Source organism: Populus nigra, chromosome 14 (assembly GCF_951802175.1).
Source record: "Populus nigra chromosome 14, ddPopNigr1.1, whole genome shotgun sequence".
Classification (NCBI taxonomy): domain Eukaryota; kingdom Viridiplantae; phylum Streptophyta; class Magnoliopsida; order Malpighiales; family Salicaceae; genus Populus; species Populus nigra.
This window is the reverse complement of record NC_084865.1, coordinates 13091056-13099849: the sequence shown is the minus strand read 5'-3', so window position 1 is coordinate 13099849 and position 8794 is coordinate 13091056. Positions and strand designations below refer to the sequence as shown.

The following is an 8794-nucleotide window of genomic DNA, read 5'->3' as shown; positions in this document are numbered from 1 at the left end:
TTCATATTTTGCGTGGTTAAAAGTTAAAAAGTTTATAAATTTTAAAATCTATCTAAAACATTTTAATAATAAACAAACAATTTTAATTGAGTTTTCATAGAGACTTTACTATCAGTAATGTTATTTCAGATTAAATATATAATAACTGAAAAAATTTATAATATTTAATGATCATGTCAAAATAAAAAATAAAAAAATTGAATAAATATTTTTTAAAATATAAAATAATAAAATAAAAAACCAGCCAAGAATCAGGCCTAACATCTAACCGTGTTACTGTCCTCACAATTTAGAAATCAGGTGGGCCTCCCGTCTCTTAAACATGCGACCTCTTGATTATTACACATGTTAACTTGTCGAGAAACTATTATTTGGAAAAGCGATGTAAATTATGTTTTTAAAAATTTAAAAATTTTATTTATTAAAATTTAATATATTTTATATATTTTAAATTATTTTAATGTATTAATGTTAAAAATAATTTTTTTAAAATAAAAAAAATATTGATATATATTTTAACACGAAAAATTATTTGAAAAGCAACCGCAATCACATTGTCAAACATACTCTAAGCTAAAACTTGGATTTGTTATGAAACGATTAAAAATTATATATTAAGATGCGTCAGTGATACATGAACTGTAAAGCATCACAAGAAATCTCATTTCTTTTACTGCTAGAGGTTAAGCAATTACATCATATGTAAATTATATATATTTTTATAGATTCAGTTAATAAAAACAGTCATTTTTACCTTGTTATAAATGTCTTGTATTTATTAAGCTGATGGGATAAAATAAATTTATTTAATTATTTTTTTAAGGACGGGGCTGTGGCCTACGGGATGACTGGAGGAACACGCACGCTTTGTTCCATGCTACTTTTCTGGAACAGCACGTTTTCTCTCTGGATTCCTTTTTGCTATCCAGAAGTAAGAAAACATCTCCTGATTCCTGATGCTTTCATTACAGCGCACGAACCACTTGTGGTTTGATGGTCTTGTCGCCTTGATGGTTTGAAAAAGACCAATTAAGTCCTTGATATCTGAGAGCAGAGTCAAATCAATACACTTATCCAATTAAAAGGGTAGTTGAAAGTGTATTAACAGTTATTTTTCAAATAACTTTTTATATCGAAATGCATGCTAATAATATTTTTTTATTTTTTAAAAATTATTTTTTATATCAACACATCAAAACGATCCAAAACATACAAGCCATATTAAATTTAAAAAAAAATTAAAATTTTTTGAGAAACATGTTCTAAGTCCTTTGTTTTATTTTAAATTTATAGAGTTTATTCCCATAGTAAAATCCATTTGTCTTTGCATATGTCAGCGTGGTAATGCTTTTCAAGGTTCACTCTTCATGGAAGAGTTTAATTTGATCCCTTGTATTTGTTGTGACCTAGCACACCATCACAGAATTTATAATTTTGCTTTCACTGGGGCTGCTAGTGCTAGTGGATGACTGCATGCCTTTAAAGGTGTTTGATAATGTGGTAAAATTATTTTTTTAAGTGTTTTTTGTTTAGAAAAATATTAAAATAATATTTTTTTTATTTTTTAAAATTTATTTTTGATATCAATATATCACAACGATCCAAAATTACTAAAAATAAAATTTTAATAAAATACAAGCTGAAACTCATTTCTAAACACCACCAAAAAAAAACTAAGAAAAGCTATTATAATCTGTCATTTAAAAAAAAATGTAATTTGAACTTAAAATTTAAATCTTATATTAACAAAAACTAAATAAATAAAAATAATCAAGTTTGATGTAAATGAGTTTCATTTAACAAGAAAAAATTAAAAATAATGGGTTTTTTCTATAAACATGCTTAGAAAAAAAAATTGAGTTTCGTTTTGATTTTTGTGGGTTTAATTGATTTTGGTTTTGTTGGATGATTTTGAGATATTTTAAGAGTACTAGGTGATTTATAAAAAATTTCATTATGTTTATTAGATTTTTTTTTTGTAAAAATATGTCAAAAACTAGGTTTTCAACTCAAAAAATCATACTCCATGATTTTCCTACCACAACAGTAATTGCCATATTAAGAGCGGTAATAAGAGACAATATGTTATTTGTATCAGCAGTGACCCTTCACATGGTTTTTTTAAGTTGTTTTTATAGTTATTGTTTTAAAAAAGTAAGTTTAAAAAATATATGGTTAATTGTGGTTAATTGGATTAGATACATGTTTGGTAAAAATTATGATTGAAATTTATGTGCAACAAAAAACATGTATAAAATATTTGGTTGAAATATGGTTGTGGTTGCTTTTCAAAATGTTTTTTACTTATAAATGCATCAAAATAATTTTTAAAAAATATTTTAAAAATTATTTTTGATATCAGCGTATCAAAATTATCTAAAAACACAAAAAAATTAATTTGAAATAAATAAATAAAATTTAAATTTTTTCAAAAGCGCTTTTCAAACGCAAAAACAAACATGGTTTTATGAAACTCAGTTAAAAAAACATGTAAAAATTACTTTACAAAAACTGCATTTCAAACTTAATTTTTTTAGTAAATCTTATAATATAAAATACAATTTAATTTATTACCAAAACCTTAGTGCATTTGTAGCATCTCAAACACAAAAACAATTACAAAACAAACGACAGCCTTAGTATAACCCGTAGCATAGTGAGAATGGAAGTAAACTAGTATTTGTTTTTTGAAAATGTGTAATTCACTAGAGATGGAACACATTTTTGTCTTTTTCTTAAAACTACTTTGCTGCGGCCGGATTCCTAAAAAATTTGAAAATTTTTTGTTTTTTTTTTTTGCTAAAATTTAATATGGTTTGTACGTTTTGGATCGTTTTGATGTGCTGATGTCAAAAATGATTTTTAAAAAATAAAAAAACATCGTTGGCATGCATTTTGGCACGAAAAGTTATTTGAAAAGCACCCGCAACTATACTGCCAAACACGCTTCACTGATGAACAATTAATGCTCTTTACAGTAAATGATTTTCTAGAATCAAGTTTTTTTCCTTAAAAGAAAAAATGCGAATAGAAAAGCTAACATCTTTGCTGTATCTAAATTGAAAAATAAATAACGTTAATTATCAAACAAAAATTATTAGCCAATCCTTATAATTTTAAAAATATTATTTAAACCCTCTATTTTTTAATCAGTCCTTTCACTGATTCCATTTTCCTCTTTCTTTGAAATGGAAATACTAAAAGCTAAGTAGGTGAGAAAGAAATATTTTTTTATCAGGAAAGAATGTGTTTTGAAAAAATAAAAACCTACTAGATTGAGAATTGCCAATGCTGACTAGAATCACTAGAGGACCATCTAATCATTTTTAATAATATATATACTAATTAATTAATTCCAATGAACTACAGGGATTAAGTTATAATTAACTCAAAAACTTTTGTCGTGCAGACGACGTGGGTAAAAATCTTGTCGTTTCATGCCAAAAGCATTAGAGTGCAGTTGCCGCCGAGAAAAAAAGTGCAATTGCTTTTAATGGGACATCATGGGAGAAATTACGGGATATGTGCAATCCGACAGCATTGCAATGTTAAAATATATTAAATAGGCATGTGACAGACATAGTTTTGAAAGTGGATATTACTAAGCTTTTATCTACGAGAAAGACATCATTTTTAATTAGATTATGGATAATCGTGGAAACATTCTAGTTTAACTTTGCCAACTCAAACCTGTATTTCTATAAACTCAAACCCAATTAAATTATCGATTCAGGCATGAGAGTGTTTGAAAATACGGTGTAAATTATATTTTTAAAATTTTTAATTTTTTTATTTAAAATATTTTTTTATATTTTTAAATTGTTTTAATATACTGATAAAAAAATTAAAATTTTAAAAATAAAAAAATTATTTTAATGTATTTCTAAGTGAAAAACATTTTAAACCGTTACCACTACTATAATTTTAAACCGATCATCAAATTAATTTTAATGACATTGTAGAAAATATTAATATTGTACTTATTTTTATGTGAAAAATGGTTTAAAATTTTTTCCTCTTTTTATTCCCCTTCCAGCTCCAAACATCAAATTAGAATATTAGAGTTTCATTAGCTTCCAAATTTTTGGCATGGCTTCTAATAAAATTGGAAGAATATGCAGGGAAGATTAGTATGGTCATGCATAAATAAATAAATAAATTTGTTCAATTTTTTTTTTATAAAAAATTATTTCTCCCTTCAAAAACAAAACTTCAAATCAAATTATTAGAGTTTCACGGGCTTCTGGACTTGCGCAAGATAATAACATCATAAAGTTTTAGCTGAGAAGTTGTACAACAAAAAATACATGTCACTCTAAATAAATGTCCCGTGACATGTATATAAACCCATAATATTTTTTACTTGAAAATAATAAATGTAGAAATTGAAGACAACGTGGAGCTGATTGCCGGTGTGACGCTGCCGAGAAATCCCACTGCTATTCTGCTACAGAACGTAGCTAAGATTGATAGCAAAGATTTTCAAACCCCATGTACTCGTCATTCTCCAGCTTCTCAACCATGTTTGCAATGCCAACTCCACCTGCAGCAAAATAGTCATAGTGAATATTAGCATCTTGCCTTTTTTTATAGGGTAGGAAAAAAACATGAATCACAGGGTTCCCTCTAAATCTTGAAATGAAGAGGAGATTTGAGCACCTAGGCTGATTGCGCTCACAAAAATTGTCAAGGCCAGTATGAAGATGATTATTGATGCTCTTCCAAGAATTGCAATTATCCTTCTGATCACATGCTGACCAGCAAAGGCAGCAATTGTTGCAACTAAGACAAAGTAAGCAGCTGCAGCAAAGAAGCAGAAAACAAACGCAGAAGGTTAGCTGGGTGATTAGTGACAACTATTAATTACTGCTGTAGAGTTGATATCCATGTACACTGCTGCTACATACCATATGGGACCGGGAAACGATTGAGGAGGTAATACTCTACTACTGACATTGAAGATGAGAATGCCATTGCAAAAGTTGATGTTGCACTTGCTACCTGCAAAAAAGGCACCGAGAATCTCTGATGAATCTTGAGGCTCTTCGTAAGATCACTTCATTGGTGCATAGCAGGGCAGATTGTAACAAAAATTTAACATCATAGTTTGAACACTAATAGTATGTGTATGTGTGCCTCAATACGCCTGTGACCGTTTCTTTCCTCTGCCTTTACTGGATTCTGGATTTTTAGTGATATTGTAGATGCATGAAAGAGGTTAAGTTCATTACCTGAGGAGGAATTCCTAATTCAAGGAAAAGAGGTCCCAAGATGAAACCACCTCCTAGCCCAAGCAGTCCACCTACTATTCCAGCTATTATTCCACATGAACAGTAGAGTAGAACCTGGTGTAACTTCCAATTTGTGATTTCCTTCCCTTTGGATGCTATCACTCTGGTCCCCTTGCACAAGCATATGGCTTCGAAAAGCGTAACTGAGGCAGCAATTGGTACCTGTATAGAGTCAAACTATCATGATCAACTGCTTCTACTCCCCAGAAGCGCAACACACAGTATGTTTCCAACAAGGGATCCTCAAACTTGCTAGGTTCAAGTTCCCCTTGGATTAGCTGTGCCTGTAAAATATGTGCGGATATGTGCCTCAACATTATATGGAAGTCAATCAAAGATAGCAGATTATCAGTAGTGTTGCAATATTTCTAATCCATTTCATTTCATGGATTAATTGTAAATAGATGAATTCTTGGTTCTCCTTGGATTGCCTATAGGCTCAAGGTAAGAAGCTAAATCTAGTTTTGGATTTTCTATAGCCATATAGACTAGGATTATTCCATTTGAACGCCATTTAAGCTATTGTTGGATCATCTTGTGTGCGCTTGTTTGCGAATGTCAAAGGCAATTCTCTTTAAAAGAATATTCATATTTTCATTTTACCTGCAATGAGTTCAGGATCCAGTACATGACTGAGCAGGTTGGAACATTTGTCTGCATAGAGATTCATAAAGATAACATATTTAGTAAATCTTTACTGCATAAATTTAATATCCAAGGTTACAACTCTTTAAGATTGTCCTAGCAGTACAGAATTATGATTGCATGAAACTCTTCTAAGGCCTAGGAAAGACTAACTGAAATTCGATATATGGCCTCAGAATGGAGTATAATAGTTCACCTGAACAATTTGAACAACAAGAAAGGCCACCCAGACATAGACAAGCAGAGCTAACTCTTTCCAGCGAATGTTTTCCCGTAGAGGTACCTGATTGTGAGAACAAACAGAAGAATAATGAAATTTAGACTTCTAGAGACAGCATTGCTGTTACAAAAAAGGTGACATTCTTGATCTCACCTCATCGTCATGTAGAACAACTGGACCACTTGGAAGTGGCTGGTATTCTTCTTCAGCACCGTCTGCATATTAATCAATTTTTACTCAAACTCTTTTCATGTGTTCATTTCTTCAAAGACATTTTTCTCAGTAGGATTATGCGATTTACTGCCCTGATATTATACTGTTATTTGAAGGAGGAATTTACCTTTTTCTTCAGAATGGATATAAGACTCTAAGATTAAATGATAAATTCTGGTACAAATTGCAGTTTCTTGGACAATAGGCTGTTGATCTAATAATAAGTTGGCATACAATATAAGAGACTATATGGTCTTAAGAGAAAGTTGTTCAAATCCATTGTTGACTGATTGTCATATGTTTTCTTCCAATGTGCTATGACTCTGATTAAGTGGACTTTCAACAATGAACATCAGCTTCTATCTGTTTTATAATCCTATTAAGACTATTATCTTTCCATATTATGAATCTTTACAAGGAGGGGAAAGCACAGGCGCTAACCTCCTGGTTTGGACTCTGATTCTAGCTGCTTGGCTGCTTCCTGAGTGTCAATGAGAATCTCAAATTAGCCAGAAAAAAAAAAGCCATTATAAGCTCAAGAATTAGTAAGTAGAAAACTTTACCTTTTTCATCACACTCTCTTTCTTCCATGTATCTATCCCTTTGAATAAAGCTTTAGTAGAAGTACCTGAAATAAGCAGTTTTTATGGTGGCTTGCATCGGTTTCATATATCAGAAGAAATAAAAATCACCTTGTTAACAGGAAAGTTTCATTCTTTTTAATGTATGGGATTAGTTACGAAGTAATCAAACGCTAACAGCCCTGAATTGCAAATGGAATGGGCAAGCATTCTGAATTGTGTTCTAATTCTTCTTTCTGAAATGAAACCTATCATGGAGATTGATTAATGTGAAGATGCTTCCTTCAATATTTGCTTTACCTATGAAGAGGATAATAAGCAGAACGGTAACCATCCAATCAGCAAACATGACATTGAAGGCAACTCCAATGCTGATTCCAAGCATGAGCATAGGCTGAAAGAGCAAAGCCAGGTCATAGTCTATTATGGGCATGTCCAGTGTTGGGTGCCTAAGTCTCAGGTTGTAATATACAGTTGCTCCTGCTGCACCCATAATCATACCTACAATCACGAAATCAGAATTATTGACATACTTATTACTGAGCATTGATAGAGTTGGAAATAGCAGATGTCTATTTACTTACACTTGGAAATGGCAGTGGAAGATTTCGGATCGAAACCGATGATCAAGGTGAGCATCGGTACAAAAATCCCACCGCCTCCAACTCCTCCAACGCTACCCAGAGCTGCCCCAAAGAATCCTACTATTGTTCCTACCACAATTCTCCAATCAAACTTCATGTCCTGCACAACCAAAGTCTCTACTGTCAAAACAAAGCATCATAGCATATAGATATGATAATAATGTTTGACTACCAAAAAAAACGTAACGATTCAATGATAACTCACAGGCCAAACAGGCTCATAAGAAGACTTCCCACCCTGAAATAAAAAATGAATCATTTTTACTATATAGCCAGGGCTCATTTCTTTCTTAACCAGGGTTTCTGCTTCTTTATCTTTCAGCAGTCTCTCTGCGCTAGCCATGTTGGTCATTAAGACTTGAACCAGAAATATCAAACATGTTAGCACTGCCGTTGTTGCTAAAGCTCTCTGGCTCACCATAATTCTAGCCATCTAGGGAAGTCCAAGAAAGAGGAACCCTAAAGAAAGAGAGTGTTTATGACTTTATTTCAAAACAATCAGTGTGTTCTCTGGATTTGGTTGCTAAATTTCGTGTGTTTCTCTGCTATGAAAACAGTAACACACAGTTGAGGAAGCTTTGAAACAAATGAAGAGTGCACCTCTTGAGTACCTACCTAATGTCTACATATATACTCTCCCTTTTTTCCCTCTCTGTGGTCCACTAATATTGATTGCATTTCTTCATTATTATTTAAAAAAAAAACTAAAATGGTTTTCTTTATATTTATTCATTTCCCTGCTTTCACCATAATTTAGTAAACCTATCTATTAAAATTCCCAGAAGGGAGAAAAGTAAATCTCAATTTGTTTTATCTTTGAAATTCATCGTACTCCTTTGGCCTCTTTCATGAATTTATCTTCATGCAGTAGTTGGATTCCCTTTTCAAATTACAGAAAAAATATGATTTGAAAGCAAGAAAACGTCTTGCTGGATCGAATCTTATGTGTCGACTCTATTCTCGGAACATGAATTGTACATTCGTCTAATGGCGCATACTATCCTGTGCACAAGGTCAAAGCAGCTTATTCTTCTCGGGGACTGAATTATTTGCATTACAAACATTTTCTGTGCCATGCAATTTCGTGGAAGCTGAAGTTAAAACATAGGAACGGCAAATGATGTTGAGTTCAAGACTCTAAAAGGGTTGCTACGGTGTTTAATTATGCCCCTTAAATCATGGTTATAAAATTAATAAATC

General features: G+C 31.6%; 1 protein-coding gene across 1 annotated transcript; it reads right to left on the bottom strand.

Moving 5' to 3' along the window:
* Window positions 1–4249: 4249 nt before the first annotated feature.
* Window positions 4250–8213, bottom strand: LOC133672628 (sulfite exporter TauE/SafE family protein 3-like). The gene is made up of 12 exons (XM_062093095.1): window positions 7800–8213; window positions 7535–7694; window positions 7251–7451; window positions 6933–6997; window positions 6811–6850; window positions 6310–6371; window positions 6133–6219; window positions 5895–5945; window positions 5232–5453; window positions 4908–5001; window positions 4660–4800; window positions 4250–4543 (listed from the first exon to the last, which is right to left on the bottom strand). The coding sequence occupies exons 1-12, from the start codon at window positions 8025–8027 to the stop codon at window positions 4461–4463; spliced, it is 1434 nt and encodes a 477-aa protein (XP_061949079.1). The 5' UTR covers window positions 8028–8213; the 3' UTR covers window positions 4250–4460.
* Between the last annotated feature and the right edge of the window lie 581 nt (window positions 8214–8794).